Below are 20,542 nucleotides of genomic sequence, written 5' to 3' on the forward strand. Positions count from 1 at the left end.
ACACACACACACACACACACACACACACACACACACACACACACACAATCTCAGACACGCATTTCAAAGAGCTTCACGGCTTGAACTGCAGCTGCTGCATTCCTCCACTCCTCCCTCGTCACTCCCCCTTCATCTCCATGTTTTCCACCGGGCCATCCATCTAATCAATAACCCAGTCAGGAAGGCTCCTGCACTGTAACCATCTGAAAGCTCTCTCAGCTGAGCTTCACATTACAATCCCACACTTACACAATACGATGCTGAGAAATATCCACAGGAATGGAGCATTTCTCCTTATACATAAAACCATTGTAATCAGACCTTGATTCAAAACGCCAGTGCTGAGAGTTATGAATCAGTTAATCACATACACATCCATTACTGTATGTGTTCAGGGTTGTTCCTGCTGCTAATAGCTTATTGAACAGATAATGAGCTGCTTTCCCTCAGAGAGACATGCAGGCACAACTGTCTGTCATGCACTTCTCACACACTCACTGAGGACAAGTGTGTGTGTGTATGTGTGTGTCTCAGGTTTATGTACATTTTCATTATCTTCAAAGCAAGAATATAATGCAATTTCTTAGTACTATTTGCACATTATGTTTTATCAGTGAAGGGTCACCTTGTATGTTTGTGTTGTTGCTGACCACAGGTCACCACAGGTAAAGATAATGATTCTCACTATATTGGTCAACTTTACTGTTTTATATTTTGCTTCAATCCTTCGGTTTCATAAGTATGTCAAAGCAGTTATCAATAACTATAGTTACGTACCCGTGACCTGCTCTTAATAATATATAAAGGTATACAAGATAATATTTTACTTTAGGCCTCCGATTTCCTTTTTCTTCTAAACATTAATAGTGTAGTTATCACTATTGAGTTGACAGAAGAATGTGACGTCATCTCAATAGTGAGGTGTTTCATAATTTTAATAAAAAGCAGTTAAATGCTATACACGTGTTGTACATATTAGTTTGACAATACAGGTGTATGTGTGCGTGTATGTGCTCCACAAATATAAACAACTTACTGTAAGTGTCTGAGCTACAGAGCTGCTGAGCCTGACTGAAGTCACACATGAGAGAGCAAGTCGAGTAAACTTCTTGACAAGTTTCATACAGGTTCATTCTATACACACACATATGTAAATACAAATCCATCAGCACATCAGTGTCGCATGGCAGCGAGATGTCTGTTGTTGTTAATGGCAGCTAGGTGTAGACTTGCTGCCTACTAAAACAGCCATTACTCCACTCCCCCTCAACATACATGTCAACCAGCAACTTAAAAAAGCAACACTGCTCAATCACTAACAACTGTGAGTGATGCTTTAATTATAGGCTTTGCTCTAATTCGCCAAAGGGGAAGGATGGTGTGCAGATAACTGATAATTTCCCCTCATTTCCCCCCTTGAAGCTGTGCTAGAACATAATGTATTTACATGTACAAACATGTCCACCTTATCTTCATTTAAAGTGGTGTGGTGCTACAGCTGAAGAAAGGGACCCATCCCCACTAAATGATGCTGCAGATCCATCTTATTTACCAGAATTACTATTATTATTTCTGGGGGAACTCTCACTAGCTGGCTGCATCCAATATATATTTATTGAAGTCCCATCCAGAGAAAACGTATTTGAAAAATAAGGCTGACCCTACTACCATACAGCATACTAGAAAAAAACACCATTTTTTATGATTTGATTATATCGACGTAAACAGCCATGCTGGTGCCATGGAGGTCCGGTGAGAGATAACATAAATTATAGATAAACATGCATAACAGCACAACAAATTGGACCCAGTTTACTTGTGCTGTAAGGAGTGTAATTATGGTTGATTTGTTTACTTTGTCAGTAGACTTGAGAGGAATCTCCTGATTAAAGCTGCACAAAACATTAGCTTGCTAACCAGCCTGCAGGTGTAAAAGGCATAGCAACTAATATTGGCCTCTACTGGATACCACAGTGAAATCTCCGCATTTCCTCCCAGCTCACTTTTGATGTTTTGAAACACAGGTCACAGTTGAGATCCAAAATATTTTGGAGGCCCTAACTAACAGAAGGAGGGGGTGTATCTCTGTGTACAAAGCAAGATGCTCAAACAGTACAGTGATCAGTGTAGTTGTCCAGATATTAATGTTCACTAGCTAACAGCTGTGTGTGGCTCAGAGGTAGAGCAGGACATCTTTCAATCAGAAGATCGGCTCCAGATATGTCCTTAGCAAGACACACCTATGGTGTGAATGGGGTTATAGTCCTGATATGCAGGTGACACCTTGCAGGAGCTATCCTGTCATCAGTGTGTGAATGGGTGTAAATGGGTGAATGATGACATGTAGTGTTAAAGCACTTTGAGTAGTTGGAAGACTAGAAATGTATTAAAGTCTAGAGTCTTTCATGGGAAGTAGGAACTCCTTGGGTTTGTTTCATTAAAAAAAGTCACTGCCCAAGCATATTTGCAGTGCAAATGCAGTAATTTGCATTCCTGCGTTGCCTTTCTTGCCAACACTACTGAAAACCGCTATGACAAAACATCACCACCGATAGCGGCACTGGATTATTGCCCTTTTGTTTGACACACAGCTACACAGAGTGCTCCTTCTCTGCATTGTAGACATTTTAACAGAATATAACAATGTGCAAAACATCTGTTCCGCCTCGTAAAGAACAGTAAATAAAGGATGGAAGCTTTCACTCCACAGCCGGTGGTGTGAGTGTGTTTTGGCTGTTTGGTAAACATATAAATAAGTGGAGTACCTCAGTGAAGAGCTGTTGGATGACTATAGCCAGAGCCTCGACTCTCTTATTCCCCTGGACCAGCAGCTTCCTCAGCTGGTTAATGGCCTGGTTCTTCTTCTCTGCCAGCTCTTTGTTCTGGTTCTGTTTGGCAGTGACCATCCGGTCCACCACAACAGCCCCCGCTGCGCCAGGCTTGGATGTATTTTGCAGGCGAGATGCTGTTTTGGGGCTGGATCTTGACCCGTTTTTTGCTTTGAATCCAAGACCAGAGGCTCCAGTGGTGCCTGAGCCAGTGTTAGTGGTATCAGGGGCCGGCACTGGCAGAACTGCCATCACTGGTGCATTAGCATTCACCACGTCTGGTACCTAGCAAGAAAAAATACCATATATCTTCTTCATTAAAGACACTAATTAGAAGGTAATGAAGTGATTGAAGTGTTGACAGGTGCATACAAACAACCCCCCTCAAAGTTGGTTTCCAAACTGTACAGGAGTTTACAAAAATGAAACGGAAGAAACGCACTATATGTAAAACTGAAATGGGAAGTAGAACTGAACGTTGAACTGTCGAAGAGTGATTGGCATTCCATGTGTAGAACGCAACAAACATCCACTAGCTCTAGACGATGGAGGGAATTCGGTTGGAAGAACTTAATCCGCTTTTTTATTACACCCCACATAAAACATAAACAATTGGGTAAAGAGCAGCCATGCTTGAGACAGTGTGGGCAGATGAATGCTAACCACTCACACATTTTTTGGACATGTATAAAAATACAAACATTCTGGGACATGGTTATTCAGACTCTGGAGGAGATTCTATGCTACAAGAGTCCCAGGGACCCCCGGATTGTGTTCCTGGGATTGATACCTGGCGACATAATTCAAAAAAAGGACTTCTACCTCTTTAAAATCCTGATACTCGCAAGTAAAAAGGCCATCACAAGGAGCTGGTTGAAAAGTGACCCTCCAAGTCCAGGACAGTGGCTGGACATTGTAGAGGAAATATATTCTATGGAAAAACTGACTCTTTTTCTAAGGATCAAAGCAGGGATCCATGATCAATGCTGGAGAAAATGGACTGTAAACAAGGGAAAAGATGAGTAGTGTTCTCAGCTGGCCTGAAAAGAATAGATCAAAGTTTGTAAAGAGTGAATGGTGACCCTCTTTTATTTATTTTTTCACTTTTATGTCTATTTGTATTTTTTTTTTAACGATGTTTTGTCGCAATTTTTGTTCAGTGAAACAGCAACTGAAAAAAGTTTAAAAAAAGAAGAAAAAAAAGACACTAATTAGAAGACATGATTATTAGGGAAAGATAATATTTAATAAGTTATATGAAAAAGCAACCCAAATGATTCTGAATGACTTGTCTTAAGATGATCCCAAACACAATTCTATTCTTCCTGATGTCCACACACAAGCACTCAGTTGAGAAGTCATCATTTTAAAATGCTAAACCACACCTGGGAGACAAAGTCTTGTTAACACGAGAAGAAGATAATATGCAGTCAAGAAATACAAATATAAAGAGAAGCAAAATTAGCCATTACATTATAAATAAATATATATGCATTTTGCTACTTTCTGTGGCTCACTGATTGATTGATTCAACTTTTATCCATTTCAAAAATGCCTGTGAAACTTTAGAAATTCGTTAGCATGAACAGTGGCAGTTTCTTTGAAACCACCTTAACAAACTGTGCAGGGACACCTCACATGAAGAAGGAACATCTTGTGGATTACCACTTTAAATACTCCCATCAAACAACACGGCTTATACTTCTTTTCATTAATCAGATCCTGCTCGGTAATGTTCTCTGATGTATACCGTCTTGCCCATGACTGAATTTGCATCTTAAAGCTCAAAACTTCAAAAAGAAGAGGACATACCAGTTCTGGTGGAGGATGCTGTTTTCTCTGGTTGTTTCCTCTTGCGGGTGCTGCTGCCAGTGAGCTGGTGTTGGCGTTTGTGGGTCTTGCTAGCGCCTCCCGGGGCTTGTTTTTGTCCACTGCAAGAGAACAGCGACCTCTTAGCATGTAGGTAGCAGGTATAACATTCAACATGGTGTCCATAAACACAGAATACTCACTCAGCCCATTAACAATGTGGAAGTTCACACCACAGCAGGCAGGGTCACAACATAGAACTACAAACACTCATCCATCCTCTGAATAGAATAACAATCAAATGTGCGGGTGAAAAAAACATAATAAAGCAAAATGAAGCATATAAACACATACAAAGTGTTGGTCAGTCTATACTGGACTACCACAACATCCGAACACAGAAAAAAAAAAAAAAAAAACTCAACACACACACACACACACTCGTCTCATACATCTGCTCTCATCTGGTAAATAAGAATACGCCCTGTTCAAGACTGAGGCAGATGCATCATGGGATGCGTAGTAATGGTGGCCAGTGTGTGTGTGTGTGTGTGTGTGTGTGATGAGCCTTCGGCTGCATTAAGGAGTGCATTACCAGAGACAAAGCTATTAGAGAGAGAGAGACAGAGAGATCAACACACATCTTTTCTGTCTCCTCCTCTGCTCCTACCGTCCTTCAATTCTTCTTTCCCTGTAGTCCATTTATCTCTCTCTCTCTCATCATGACATTTGTCATATGTTGCCAAAGCACAATTATAATTATAAAATACAATTAATAAAATGAGCAAAAACAAAATGAAACCGAACAGAAAAAATACAGTGAATATTATAATATTATATAATAAAATAAAAAAAATAACAAAATGGGTAAATCAAATAAAAGAAAATATAAGCAAGTAAATATGAGTAAAGGAGATGGTGGTGGTAATCAGATTATGGTACAAGTAAATCCCACTGCTTGTTTCTTTTGTTGTGGCAGGAAGTGACATATTTAGCAGCCAACACTGGACATGCTTTCTTTCCCCACAGATTGAGAGATCATGTGTCCCTTTCTGTCAGACTCTGGAAATTCTTTTCAAATTCCAGGAGGAATTCCTCCCATATATTTTTGTAGTTCTGACATTGTGCGTCTGTCCTTCTCTATTGTCAACATTTTTCCTAGGTTCTTATCAGTTACAGTTTGCTGTCTGTTAAGGGACAAATATGTTTCTAGTATGTGTTGTAAGTGTGTAATGTCTTTTTCTTTAGTTATAATTTGAGACTGGCTGGGTTTTGTGATGTCAGAAGGTTAAAGGTCAGCAAGCCTAAAGACCAGTTGGCAGAGGCGACTACTTTTTACGTTGGCAGGCAAGGGCTTTGTAATGATAACAGGCAAGGTCACTCTTTTTAATATGGCTCCAGAATTTGGCAGCTCTTTTTTGAATACTTAAATAAGGATATTGGCCTAATTCAGCCCTGCATGCATATTTATTTATTTTTATCTGTGGGAGAATATTTTTGCGGGGTTTCAGCCAGATTTTGTCCCATTTTGCCCAATAATCACCCGTATAACTGATTTAAATATTATTTAGCCATTTTTAGTTCCTCTCTCTCTCTCTCTCTCTCTCTCTCTCTCTGTACTTCAGACTGGGGAAATAAACCTAAGTCATCAGCAACACTACGACCACTGTCAGTAATTACATATTAAACCCCACTAATACAAAGCTCCAGTGACTGACAAGCTCTTCTCTCCCACAGACAGAGAGAAGGCAGTGTGATTTGTCAGTGTGATTCCTGACAAATCACACTGGCTACAAATAAGTCCTCTAAATGATTCAATACAAACCAGCAGACTTTGGTAGAATGTCACAAATGTTTTCTGTGCAGATGTGCAGCCTTTGTGTCAGTAATGCAGTGCAACCTGCATGACCTTATGTGTTGTGGTGTTATCTGAAATGAAATGCTTTAAAGTTGAGTATTATTTCTGAGGCCTGGCACTGATAAGGTGAAAATTTGACAAATTTTAGTTTGCAAAATGCAATCAGTCGTAGCTGAAACTGTCACCGACGACATTGTTAGATTCCAACGGAGAAAATCATTGGGTGCAAGTCCTGTTTCATCCTTATTGAGTGAGAAATAGTTCTGCACCCAATTTACATTACAAATATAATCCAAATGCTACTGAAGAGCGAGTACTCTCTCAGTCAGCGCTGTTGTTCAGGTCTGCTCCTGAGGCTAGATACTGCCACCTACTGGCAACAGAACATGCTGGTCCACATCAGTCTTTTTGATCAACATAGCTGTGAACGGAGCATGTGGGTGAGGAACAAAAAAGGTCGTACATAATTGAAATGGATTGGACTGCTGAACACTTCGGTATGAGAGTGATTAGGAGGAAGAAAAATCACTAGCACACACTAACATTTCAGCAGTTGAATAAAAAAAACTGTTCAACGGTGACTCGCTTTAAATCAATGAAGCATCTATGCCTGCTGCTGCTCCTGTGTGTACTTTTGACTTTTTGACAAAACGCTCATTAATTCAGTGAGTGGAAAATGTTTGTGGGTGTAGAAATATGAACAAGACTGGAAGGTGAGAACATTTTACGTGTACATGCACGCAATGGGTGTACAATAAAAACAAATTCCATAATAGCTGTACCTTTAGATGTACATCTTTTCTGTCTATTTCTCGCACATATAAGTCTCTATGATTGGATAAAAAAGAATGTCATCAAGTGCAGTCAAGTCCAACTTCACACGTGACTCTTGTACAGTCTCAACCAGGCTCAACTACGCTGTTAACAAACTGCAGACCAGTTGTGAACACTGATGTGTGCTGTAGTGAAAATAAATGCCTTTTCTGCAGGATGCAGGGAAACAATGATTATTACAAGTTAGTGTATGTGAGAAAGATACAGTTCACTGTCACATTACACAAACACACACGCACTGTTCCAAATGCTTCTGTGCATTACTGACAGAGGGAGATATTTACCAACAGTATGTCCATCCAACATCCTCTCTACCTCACTTAACATTAAGACTATTGTACTGTATACTGTGACACTGTCAATTGCATTTAATTGGACAGTCAGTAAACATAAGATGCCTTACAATTCGCCTCTTTTCTGTTTTTTGGCCTCAGATGAAAGCATAAAATATGACAAACACTATATGACATTGAATAAGGGCTGACAATGAGTATCTCAGTTAGCGTTAATGCATATACACAGCATTTCACTTTAGTAGTAACGCTACTTAAAGTGTGCTAACTTACTCTGCTAATGTTAGCATCAGTTAAAGACTATCACTATTACACAATATTTAACAATGACTAGCTCCAAATCCACTAAACCAGCCTGAAAATGATGAAAACCTGAAATGATTGCATGAGTCTTTGGAGCTCAGCTGGACAGTTGTCGGACTCTGGTCGGAGCTGGCTGATGCTACGCTATGATTGGCCAGTCTGCATTCCAGTGTAATGAACGGTCAATTGAAAGTTGCAGAAAAAGAGCAGCTAATGAATAAATCTGATGTGCATTCTACACCTGCAAGACTGAATCACAAGGGATGAAACATAAACAACGGTAAGCTAACATACATGTCAACCAATGCAAAGCCTATTGGAAGCATGGAAATAAGACCATGTTGATGTTGACATTGCAAGGGAGCTGCAAAGACAACACACCTGTCAATGGTCTGTGTGAGTGTGTGTTGGTGGTGATAATGATGATGACTTGTACCTGGAGTCTGCCAGGCAGTCATGCAGAGCTGCTGAGCCCAGACTGAGAGAGAAACAACACTGTTAGCATGCACATGTTACAGAATAAAGCAGAAAAAGAGAGGACAGTCCCTACCGTGTCATGAGAATCTTCAGTACACAGTAAGATTACCTCCACAATGACATAGGGATTCATCATATGAATTAGTGGAAGGCTGCATGATAAATACAAGCTGTAGTTCAGTACCTCAATGATGGGAAAAGTAACTGAGTAGCCTATAAGTCTATAGTTTCAATCATTCATGATTATGAGAAATATTTAACATGTTGGCATATTTTGATAGTCAAATATCTTTGTTATAGAGTGTATGGGAGCTGTTTTATGATAAGTATCACTATCATGTCAGCCATCTTATTTGTACCAGTCTCATGATCACTTGGTAGGACTCCCTGCTGTGTATTTAATCAGTTAAGGGAAAACCAGTGAGGGACTGGGAAGTGGAGGAATAAAAAAAGTGGAAGAGGTGTGGGGGCTTTGCTTCGAATTGTTGTAAAACAGAAATGGTGTTGTGTCTTCTACCTAAAATAGCTATATTGTGTTCAACTGCCTGCCAAATTTCTCTCTGGCACTGAACAAGCTCCTTCATTTGAGGGTGTTGATCTAATCACACATGAATAGCATGATCTACGGTCGAACAGGATGATATCAACTCAAATTATAATTATCAACAGATCAGTTGATCGGGTGACATCAAGCTTTAATTAGATTAGGTATGCTCCTTCATTAACACAGAGCCATTGGAGGGAGAAAAGTGAGTTTACTGCACGACCACATGGTGCTGGCCAAATTAAACACCACTAAATCAGAGTCTGACAGATTAGAGCTGGACATTTTCTGTATGTCTGTTTGCAGTACAAAAAAGTGTGCCAGCTAAACAGGAAAAACACAAACACTACTACTACAGGTAGTTGTAGCAATCCTAATCTCCTTAATCTGCTGTATTCAGATCACTTAAATGGACACAAATATAATCAGTTTTAATGAAGAGGGCGATTCCAACAGAGGTTCAATTAGGGTGGGTGATTTGAATTTAGCTCTGATTTGCACGTTGACTTCGATTTTTTTCAGAGCTTAAATTGTCATCCTATAATCAGCTACATTGAAGGGGAAGACAATCTAATTGAAGAATTCCAGTACGTTAGGCCAAGGGCAGTTCAATCAAGCCATCAACTAAGCCAGACACCATAGACGTAAGTCTCAAACTTGTGATGTCAGCAAGTATAAAGTCTGGAGCTGCTCCATAGACAATAAATGGGAGGCTGATTTTGTGGACCCACAAAATGTTTATTTTCTTTTTTTTGTGTTCTCAGAACATTTTCCTGGGGGCTCTCAGTGCCATCTATAACATCTCTCCAATTCATTATCTATGGAATAGTTCCAAACTTTATACTTTATGATGTCACAAATTTAAAGTTTCAGCACTTTAGTTATTGGATTTGGGAAAGAGTTGTTTATGTTTACTAATACTTTTGAACCGTTTTAGACCATAGGTTTAACGTGTATGCATTTTGAAAAAGTGAGTTTCCCTTTAACTATCAAAGTCAGGTGGAATACTTCAAACTTAGATTGCAAAATATTGAGCATGTTATCATGCAGATGTTATGAGGGGCAGGTTTATAAGGAGGGACAGAGATTTGGAGGGTTTAGGATAATAGTCTTTTCTTGGTCAAATTCCCGGTCCCCTGATGGGCAGGGATGCCTTGAGGAACATAAACATGCAAAGATGGCAAATAATCTGCTGACAAACATCGAATCAAGACTGTTGATGATCAACTATCAGAATAGATTCATCATTCATCATTCAGATTCACATGACTGTTGCCATAGAAACAAGTGTGCAGAGCATGTCACTGTTTGCAAGTGTACTATGCCCCCTTTTGCATTTCCATGCAAACTAGACCATCTGGTCACCTAGCAACAACCCGTGAGTAATTTTTGTGCACCTGTCTAAAAATGATGTCATCTAGCATGAAGACAGACACTGCTCGGTCAACATGTGTCAGATCAGTTCTACAAAAAGATCTTGAAGACAGTAGAAAGAGGAAACCACAAACAAACTGATAAACAGGTGGACTTAACTGTGTAACTGGTTTCAATCAAAGTATATTTATGCATGTTACCATGCACTGAATTTTAGGATGCATTGATGGGGTCATTTTGATATGATTTTGGCAGTATAAAAAACTATTGTAGGGTTAGGGTTAGGAATATACTGTATATTATATAGCCCATCTTGAAATATGGTCAGCATTAGCAGAGACCAAATAACCCTATTTTACCAATACTAATCTATTCATGAGGACTTTTTCAATCTTTCGGCTGAATGATTTTTTTCTTCATCTTAAAAATTATTCATTGAAACACATATTTTTGGTGAATCTTCAAAGTAACACAGCAGTTGAGAGTATCTAACCAGTCAGTTGGATTATAAAACTATAGTACTATTAAACCACAGGAAAGAACTCCTATACGATTATCATGAGCCAAACCATTTCATGGCAAGGCATCCCACTGAGAGAAACTGAAGAGTCTAAAACCACATGTTGAGTAAAAAAGGCCAAAAATAGATATTCTCGGTATGAAAATAATACACTGCTCCTCATTCAAGACACAGTTAAGCAACTACTGTGACATTAATGTCGAGATTATTTAACCAGTAAACCACCGGCTGTTTTTCTGTGAAAAACGTCAGACACTGACGTTTTTTGGCGTCAGACACTGTGTAAAACAACTGTTACTCATTTCATATGAGGTTTCTAGATCAGATGCAGATCCAGATGTGAAATCTACTGTACATCTCTGCTGAGCCTGGGGACAATATTCCAGTCCAGCAGAAACAGCAACCTCCACATCAGATTAAAGCTTGCACAACTGGCCACCCTCATTGTGCAGCGTGCAAGAGTGTCTCTGACAAGTGTGTGTGTGTGTGTGTGTGTGTGTGTGGACACACGTGGTGACTAAAGCCTGCTTTAACCTACATTTCAGGGCAATGCCAGGCAGCAGCAGGGAAGTGGGTCTGTAGAGCACATGGAGCACAAGAAAACACACTGCAGCCAAACAAGAGCTGCCGGGCTCAGATGGCTCAGCAGGAAGACACAGTACAACTGAGAGAGGAACATCACGATGGCATAACAAAATCTGAAGGTGAAATCAATAAGTCATGCTCTCAAATTTAAGGAGACCACGTTCTTAAATAAAGATAGGAAAAAAGCTTCATAAGAAGAGGAAGGAGCATGTTCTCATGAGCAAAAACCAAATGAGAAAAATACTGGCGGCAGAACATAAGCTGATTTGTACATACCTTGCTGCTGAACATTAAAAAAAAACGTATTCAGTGAGTTTAAATGGATAAAGATGATTTGTCAAAGAGGATGAAGGAGTTAGTGAGTAATTTAGCCAAAACACATGATAGAAATTAATGCTTTAGTGTAAACCCAGCAGGCCTAATGATACTGGCAAAACCCACGTGAAACTGTTGAGATCCAACTTGGGAAACGTTAGCTTAGTTTCTTTGCTCCTTGTAAACTGCATGAAAGTTCAATTCTCTGGTGTCTTAGGTGGATTATCTTAGCTCTGAACTCTCTTTCACAGCTGTTCTTGTTCTAATCCATTTCACATGCACATCCAACATGTGGATATATTATATTCTGTATCCTCGCTAAACAGAATTCTGATCATCCAAGAAGGGTCAGTGGATCATGTTTTTGACTTTAGCCTCCTAAATTTAGCAGCTTTATTGATGTCTCCAAATGTTTAGCTCTAGTTCACTGTGATCAGTGAAGACTAAAGAGCTAACGCAGCAGCCTAAGCAATGCTTAACATTGAGTAAGAAACAAATAGAAAGCCCTCTTTTAATGGTTAAATAAGAAAAAGCCAGATGCGGCTATTTCTGGTTTGTGTATGTGTGTGATTCACATGCTCTGTGCCTCTCTATGCATGAGTGCAACGGCTAAAAGGAGCCCGCAGCCACGGCTCTTTATCACGCCACTGCTCAAGCTCTCGTGCAAAAAGCTTCCACACAAACACACCCACAGACTCATGTACACCAGTGGTAGGTCAGCAAGGTCTTCTCTGCTGGTGTCACAAAGTTATAGCTATTTTATAATTTAATAATTTTTCATAAATACACATTACATGTATTCTTATTTTCTCATTGCACAGCTACTGTCTTCCTCAGTTGCTCTGCTTCCAGTGCAGCTTGTTTTAAGTAGAACTTTTATCCAATCAGATTTCACCTCTGAGTCTCTAGGTAAGAAGAGAGGCCCGAGGCCTGCAGACTCACAAATGAATCCCTTTGCGGTTTAAGTGAATGGGGACGATATTGTTGATTGTCATAGTCTTCAACCAATCAGATCTTTAGTTTGACATGTTGGGCATATTCTTTGACATGTCAGAGCCTTCTAGCTGGCCTAGCCATACTTGATTGGTCAGTGGGCTAGCGTGACATGTTGGGCGGTGACAATCCCAATATATGCTGCCTCTGCCGATCAGACATTTTCAGGCCTCAAACGCATTAAAACGTATTCAAGAAATACAACTGGGGAGGCTCGACTGTCTTCACTGGCGTCCATGAATCGAGAAGGACTTCTTACTGGAACTAAAACGCACGGATGTACTGAACAACCGTGGGATTAAACTCTTTGTTAACAAAGAAAGGAGGATGGACTTTGTCTTTAAATAGTGAACAGCAGCTCTGGTAAGTGAACTGCTTTTGTTTTTACATCTGCAGTAGCTTTAATACGCTTGTTTATATATTATTATTTGTACAACTTGTTTTTATGAATATGGATTTTTGTTTGGTTTTATATGTGATAGGAACTATTGTTACGTCCTATGTTTCGCTGGGGACACATTTAGTCGGTGCACAGCAACAAGAAGACACGTGAAGCGGCAGAAGTCTATATACTCCGCGCAAAGTTTTAAAGTGAAGTTTAAGTTAAAGTGTTTAAGTGATCATCTTTGAAGATTCATGTGTTTTCAAGTGGACTCATTGTCCCTCTCGGTGTTGACAGACGAATAAATCCGTCACTAACAAGAGCTCAGGTTTCGTGTATTGCCTGGAGGGAGTGATAAGAGCGTTACTATTGTGTTAATTTGTCTATCGTGTCGTTTTTATGATATGGTTAATATTGTTCCCTCTGATGTGAATTATATTTGAATGGCCCGTGCTCTTCAGTGTGCGGTGGAATACGTGTTTTAGGTCCGCAGTTTTTTTAATGCATTGTCCGTTAATGACACAGCATCCCGTGCGCGTATGTATCTGCACTCTGCAGTTAGTGTATTTATAGGTGTTGAGCTTCATTTTTACACGAAACAAATAATAACCGTAGCTGCACCTAACCTCAATAATGAGGTTAGGTGCAGGACAGCAGTGAAGGCCCATGTATAAAATGCACAGCCCGCCACTGGTGTACACACACTTGTGTTAAGACAAGTGACGTCACTATTGTAACCTTATATATCCATGGCGGCTGTGGTAGCCACCGGCATATACAATACTGAAAGCCCCCACAGCGGTGGAGAGATGGAGGCAACAATGGCTGCCGACACCATGCAGGAAAACAGGAGGAGGAGGAGGTGGTGTAAGAGGGTGAATTGGCCTTTGAGGCTGATCTGGGATCAGGCTTGCCATTCTCTTGACTAAAGATGAAAAAGAAAATGGGCAAGTAAGCTGATCCTAACATTATTCAAAGGCAACCTCACCCAACAGACAAATTCAAAGAGAACAAATTGAAAAGAGGGATGAAGTAATATGAAAAAGGGTAGACAATTGTGTGTGTGTATATATATATATATATATATATATACATATATATATATATATACACACACACACACACACACTACATTAGCTTAAAGACATAATTTCAAAATTATTGATGCTTTGAGCTTATGAAGAATATGCTATCAGGGATGTATGATTAGTCTTGAACACAATTAGCTCATTTTCTAGGGTGTGGTAGCATCCCACTTATACCAAGCCATGAGTATTAACAGCAGATGAAGAATTGATGACGAATTAGGATTTCTCTGAGAGCACATCGTTAAGAGTAAGCTGAAGGGAAAACAGATGTATGTATGAGCAGATTGGTGTAAAACTAAAAAATCATAACTTTCTCTGAGATTTCTAAAAGCAGCTATCGAGGATGGGATGGTTTGGAGGTTAGTGTGGCACTACAGTGATTAAGCTGTTGGCCTGACACATGTGTTGATTGAAATGGATGTGTTGAAAGGATGGAACAATTGACGGCTGGATGATGGGAGGGCATGAAGGACAGTGACATATTCAGACCTGCGTGGAAGACCACAGTGTTCTTCCTGCATCCTGACAGCAGCTGAAGGTTTCGGAAAAGTCCTTTGGCTGTCAGCTTCACATGGAAGTTGGAAAGCGACAGTCTGGGAGACCATAACATTGTCTCCTTTTGTCTTCAAACACTCTTCAAGATTTGATTTAGACTGATGTTTCCAGTCTGAGTTTGTGTCGGAACTTTGACTTTTAGCACTTTCTCTGCTCCTCCACACTGGGTTGGACAAGAATAATTTGAAAATGCACCATAGTTGCTCCACCTGATGTCTAAACACTCTGGACGAATACAAATGTTCCTCTTTTTGTCTTTAAATCAAGAAGTAAGTGAAAATAATTTCACATGAGTAAAGAAAAGATTTAGAGATTTTTGCTGCTGAAAATTGTGGCTTGCATCTCCATAACAGCCACATGGAGATCAGGAAAAAAAAAGACAAAAACAGGAATTTGAATTTAAAAGACTCTGTACAGAGGGAAATAGAAGCATTAAAAGAACGAAGAGGAAAAAAAAGAGAGTCCATTAAGGCGCTCACTGTGCCCTTCAGCCATTCAAAACCAAGGAATCGCCACTGAAAAACAATAAAATAAAAGCCAAAGTACAAGAAAAAGCCAAGAAAAAGAGAAAATGGCGCCAAAAATAGCTTCGTGCTTCACCGTCGTCCAGGTGGTAGTGAATCATCCGGAGATAAAAAAAATGGAGAGAACGAGAAAGGCAGTACTCGCATGTGTGTGTGAGAGAGAGAGAGGAGAGAAAATCCTCATTGCGGTGATGATTAGTAGTCCATCTCTGCTGTTGCCTGCAAAACACACAGCGATCCGTCCCACTGAGGTGTGTGTGTCTACTGCTCTCCCTTACAAACACATGCTGGGTGGTTGGACAAAGATGAGCATCTATCCACTCCTATTTTACTGCCGTTTCAAAAGCTCAGTGAAGCCAGTACACACAGAGGGATGCTGCAGGGGAGGAGGGGGAGTGGGTGGGATTTGAATAATCTGTCTCAGCTGCTCCGCTGGCTTGCTTCCTCCCTCCCTCCCTCGTTCACTCTCCCTCGCTCACTCAATTATTTTTATCAGGTCTCTCGTCCTCTCTCTGCCTCTATTTGAATGAGAGAAGTGTCAGAGATTAATCATGTCAAGGTTAGGTGTGATGAAACCCCGAGAGGGTGGGAGGAGCCTCTCTCATTCACACACCACTGAGTGCCAGCAACTGAGTGTTGTATATATAACAGCATAACACTTGCGCTTCCTCTGCTTCCACCTACAACACATACATTATCTTAGACTGTATTCCGAAGATACAAGTATTGCATGCATTTAACTATCAAAAGGCATTAGTAATTATCACCTACACTGTAAAAAAAGTTAAATTTTACATGAAATGTTCTGGATTTAAAAATATATATTTTTCCCTTTTCCCCACTGTCACAGTTCAGCGCCACACCCTCCTCACTCTACTTGTCAGCCACTCCCTCCTCGTCAGTCTAACTCCCTTCACCTGTTCACTCACCTGTCTCTGATCACTAATCAATATAGACTCCTGCCTCCCAGACACACATTGCCAGATTGTTCTTTGCTTTTTGATGCCAGACTCTCCAGCACTCTATCACGGACTGATCTCCTGTAATCGACCCTACCTGCCCCTGATCTACCTGTCTCGCCTGACTCCCGATAAACCCACCAGCCTTCTGTTCCTGACTCGGATTAATTCTGCCCACTATATAGCTGCTGCACTGCCAAGGACTTTTTTTTCATTCTGTACCTGCTAAGTTTATAATAATGTCAACGGTTCCTGGAATCTTGTGTGCTGTATTTGGGTCCATATACAACCCGTTACACCCACATAAAACAATGAAATGTCTGTGAATTTACAGACGCTAGTGCAGTGCCCAAAACATGCCTGTTCAGAACCGGCTGAATGCTTAGCCTGTGGTGTTACTATTTGCAGCTATCTCGAGAGACACTGTGCTTTCTTGGGTTTTGAGGAATACACACGGTCGGAGACTTCAATGAAAAATACACTATGGTTCAGGAAAAACACATCAGGGCCGGACTTTCCCATTATTTACTAAGATGTTTAAATAAAGAAACCATTGAATTGTATTACTATTCTAGGTAATTATACCTTGAAATAAGTTAAATGGCACTAAATAATATGCAACTCAACTTTGTACTACTTATGGTGTATTTCTACGTCAGAGGAAAACATAGTACTACATGTACTTGACAGAGAAATGTTACTGGTTACATTGTAGATTTGGCTCACAAAAGATAATTCAAATACAAGACAATTCAAATACCATGCTTATTCATTAAACTATCCTGCATCATATTAGAATTAAAAACTCCACCTTAAACAGAGTTAAGTACTAAGTGCTGATAATGCCTTTCGTTTACTTTTCACTTGAAGTAAAAAAAAATGAATGCAGAACTTTTCCTGTAAAGTATTTATAGTTTTACCATTAATAAACATTCCCAGTTAGAGAAAGGGTGAGAAGTATTAGCAGTTATTCATTTATTATCATGTTATGAAAATTGTTGAATTATGTTACCATTCTACCTCATTACTTCGAAATAATCAAAAGGCCCCAAAAGCACTCGACTGCATACTACTTACTGCGTACTTCTACCTCAGAGGAAAACATTGCCGGACTGCATTTTCCTGACAGAGACTGGTGACATTGCAGATTCTGATTTTACATAAAAAAATAAATAATAATTTAAATATAATGAATTATTATTAATTTAATTATCCAACTCTCTTCACTCAAAGGCCATCCTTAACATAAGTACTTAACTTAACATACTTAACGTAACATAACTACTTTAGGAACAGGGAAGTCAGACGGCAGCTGGTGGTATCAAGGTTTTGCAATCTGCGGTTCACGTTACCGCAGTTTCACAAGCATACACGGTGGCCTTCAGGTAACAAAAACACAGAAGGCCCTCTCTAGAGCCAGTGTTTGGTTTGTTCATTATTGGATATGAAGGGCTCATTCTAAATTTCAGGTGATTATACACTAATTAAACATAGTTATGAATATTACATTTAATTTCTGTTAATAGATCCCTTTAAATACACACTGGACGTTTCAAAGGAAAACATTGTAACATGACTGTGCTGTATTAATAGTTTTACTAACAGTTGATAGTTCTACTTTAGAAAGAAAGTTTTGAGTACAGTTAAGAAAAGCTGTTAATATTTTTGTTTTCATGCAAGAAAGCAAGCATTAGTAAGACTTCCAATATGTGGTCAGTTTATCCAAATAACGCCTGTATGGAAATTTGCTGCGTCTGTTTTCAGAGATGTAACAGCCGCTACAGTGAGCCTTAAATACTTCATCAAACCCATAGTGTGAACTGTCTGCTAGTAATATCATACTCACTATTTCTAACACAGTCGACAAACTCAAATGCACAGGCGGCTGTGTCCTGCTTGGCAGAGTTATTTTGCCAGTCATATACATAACTTGTGATGATACTGCTCCCCAACATAAAATTAATCTATAAATATTTGTATATATTTATATTATTTGTTGTCCTTAGCTGTTATTTTCTATTTCTATGTAGTACATTGAGAGAGATGCAAATACCCTGTATGTGCACACATACTTCGACAATAAAGCCGTTTCTGATTCTTGAATGGAGCACAGGCAGGCTGTGTGATGTTTGTGGCCCTCTTTTGAAAAGGCACCGACAGGCCCTCACCCTCTGTTTACCGACTCAGGAAGGTCGTCCGCGACTGCTCAGGCACAAGATGGCGGGTCATGAATTTGCCATATTAGGTAAAAAATTGCTTGCAGGAGAGACTCTCACACGCAGCGAGCCATGGCTTACGCTTGTTCTTCAGTTTATATTATTATATAATCACAACTGCCTTTGGTCACATGGTGCTCTCTTAGGAAACAAGGTGCTCACTCAGACAAACAAGCAAAAAAGAGAGAGTTCGTCATTCACAGCTGCACCTGGCAAATGGAAGCAGGAGGTAACTGAAGATGAACCACAAATCATGTGTTTACATTGACTCAACTGCTGGATATGACATACTTCTCTTTATTGCAGTGATTGGTGATGCAGCGGTTAAGATGCATTTTTATACGAAAACCTCTTCTGGTAAAACTTTCATTTGCAAGGTACTCCTTGCAATACAAGTAAGAAGAAAAAACAGCCTTCGAAAATTACAACCCATGGCACATTGTCCCCTGAGAGCACAACACGGCTCATGGACAATAAAACCTGGGCCCTGTGTAAGTAAGTAAGTAAAATGTATTTATATAGCGCTTTTCACAGACAAGTCAAAAATTGCTCAACAGGAGCGGTATTTGAAAGAAGAAAACATAAATAACACAATGTGAATGGTCACATTGTATTATTTATATTTTCTTCTTTCAAATATGTTTTAAAAAGAACAGTTTTTAAAACATGAAACATTTTTAAGAAGGCACAATAAAAACAGATTGAAAGCAGACCTGGAGCATGAATTTTACCCAAACGCCAGTCTAAACAGGTGTGTCTTGAGCTGATTGAGCTGAAAAGCTATACTTTACAAATTAGACGACTTCAGTAAATACGACCAGGGCTTTTAATGCCCCACGTTAAGACACCACCTGTGAGTGCACCTGTATCTGCTTGCATTACTATGTGAAAAACCTGTTTGATACCAAAATCATTTCTAAAGCTGCTTCACAATGGGTTTTTGGTGTGACATGATGTCAAAAGTGAGAGACTTGGTAATTTCCTATTACCAATTGCTTGCTTCAAATAGTAAACAAATGAGTGTTTACTGCTTAAAACTGAGTTCTTCAGCAAACTAAACTGCACTCAAAAAATAAATTGAAATATTGCTGAGATGCAAATATAGTTCCACTCTCAATTCAAAGAACATCATTTGAGTGCGTGTTCAAATACAAGTATGTGTCATGAGCAGTAGAATAATTACAGAGAGACTGCAGAGGGATGATAATTATGTTTGCTTAAGCTTCCAGGGTATGATATGTATAGTCAGCCCAAGCATGAGTGTTTGTGTGTGAACAGCTGTACAGTAAACATCCAGCAGTGTGCTTTGGATTTAATGGAATGATCTCATATCACTACAAACTGATTTACAGAATGCAAAATATAAGGCTGCTAACATTTTTCAGATTTTTCCAACCAATCACACCGAGTGTCCAGCACACAGTCAACCAACTAAAACAAGTCTTTATCACTCAGGGAGGTAGCTTGGTATTGTGGAAAACTGGTACGATCAAATTTGTTCTGTTTTTGTCATGTGAGGTTGAGGGCTGATGGAAGTTCACAATGTGGAACTAGTTAGATTCTCTGAGCAAATACTTAATTATAATGCAGTATGTAGTATTTGCTTTAAAAAAACAACATCAGATTGAGTCATTGTCAGTATCTAATATCTTTTCCTCTCTTACCCTTTGGAAACACTCAGTCATGTTTAAAGACATTCATCTGAAATACTGGCTATCAACAGCCTCAATCTGCATGAAACCTTGCATAAAATGTTATCAAAGCCGCCAATGCTACCTGAACAAATAGTAGAGTTGACAACCAAATCATTCCTGTTTGGTACAGTGTTCTGCCAAAAGAACTTCAGAATACCAGTTCAAATAGGTTAACGGCTTAAGGAGCTTTAATGTCAACATCATTCAAGATGCAACCACACTTGTCAACGCACACAAATCATACACAGAAGCCGTGATAATGCTGGATGCTTGCCATTGTAGCTATTACCAAGAGTCCTGGGATTACTGTGGTTTTGAGATGCTCACACACACACACACACACACACACACACACACACACACACACACACACACACACTCTTGCCAACCA

The 20,542-nt window shown here is 39.6% G+C and overlaps 1 protein-coding gene across 4 annotated transcripts in view; it reads right to left on the reverse strand.

The window, feature by feature from the left end:
- The window catches only part of LOC116394172 (microtubule-associated tumor suppressor 1 homolog), a 60,359-nt gene that overhangs the window by 12,507 nt on the left and 27,310 nt on the right, over positions 1–20,542 (reverse strand). For all 4 annotated transcript variants that reach the window (XM_031867047.1, XM_031867045.1, XM_031867044.1 and 1 more), the window contains exons 6-7: positions 4,641–4,759; positions 2,766–3,113 (exon numbers count right to left, since the gene is read on the reverse strand). In XM_031867047.1, coding sequence (XP_031722907.1) covers positions 2,766–3,113; positions 4,641–4,759 — 467 coding nt within the window. The remainder of the gene's footprint in view (positions 1–2,765; positions 3,114–4,640; positions 4,760–20,542) is intronic.

The sequence above is a fragment of the Anarrhichthys ocellatus genome, unplaced genomic scaffold, assembly GCF_004355925.1.
Source record: "Anarrhichthys ocellatus isolate YVR2014 unplaced genomic scaffold, GSC_Weel_1.0 scaffold38, whole genome shotgun sequence".
Taxonomy (NCBI): domain Eukaryota; kingdom Metazoa; phylum Chordata; class Actinopteri; order Perciformes; family Anarhichadidae; genus Anarrhichthys; species Anarrhichthys ocellatus.